The sequence below is a fragment of the Arvicola amphibius genome, chromosome 17 (genome assembly GCF_903992535.2).
Source record: "Arvicola amphibius chromosome 17, mArvAmp1.2, whole genome shotgun sequence".
NCBI lineage: Eukaryota > Metazoa > Chordata > Mammalia > Rodentia > Cricetidae > Arvicola > Arvicola amphibius.
In genome coordinates, this window is record NC_052063.2 from 31,036,425 (window position 1) to 31,037,006 (window position 582).

Genomic DNA, 582 nt, shown 5'->3' on the forward strand with positions numbered 1-582 from the left:
TCAATTTCGGCATTCTAAGGCAAGTTTTTTGATTGAGTCATGGAAGGCCTGTTTGACTTGCTTGTTCCTCAAGGTGTAAATGAAGGGGTTCAGCATGGGAGCAATGGACGTGGTCAGCACTATCACACCCTTGTTGATAGCCACTGAGTCCTTTGCTGAAGGTTTGACGTAGATGAAGATGCAGCTGCCATAAGTGATGGACACCACAATCATGTGGGAAGAGCAGGTAGAAAAGGCCTTTTTCCTCTGCTGGGCAGAAGGGAATCTGATAATGGTCCTGATTATGTATACATAGGAAAGAACCACACAAAAAAGGGTTGTGATGAAGGTCAACACGGCACAGCCTATAACCATCTGCTCAATGACCGATGTGTCTGAGCAAGAGATCTTCAGGAAGGGAGACACGTCACAGAGAAAGCTATCAATGACATTAGAATCACAGAATTGCAGATTTTGGCTCAGGCTAAAGGGTGGGAGAATGACGAATAACCCAGTCATCCAACAGCCGAGAAGGAGCCTTCTGCAGGCAGTGTTGCTCATGATGACAGTGTAGTGCAGGGGTTTACAGATGGCCACATAGCG

At 46.6% G+C, this 582-nt stretch overlaps 1 protein-coding gene across 1 annotated transcript in view; it reads right to left on the reverse strand.

The window, feature by feature from the left end:
• The window catches only part of LOC119803637 (olfactory receptor 6C2-like), a gene marked incomplete at its 5' end in the record, with an annotated part of 2,172 nt that continues 1,590 nt past the window's right edge, over positions 1–582 (reverse strand). The window contains one exon of the mRNA XM_038315050.2: positions 1–582. Coding sequence (XP_038170978.2) covers positions 1–582 — 582 coding nt within the window.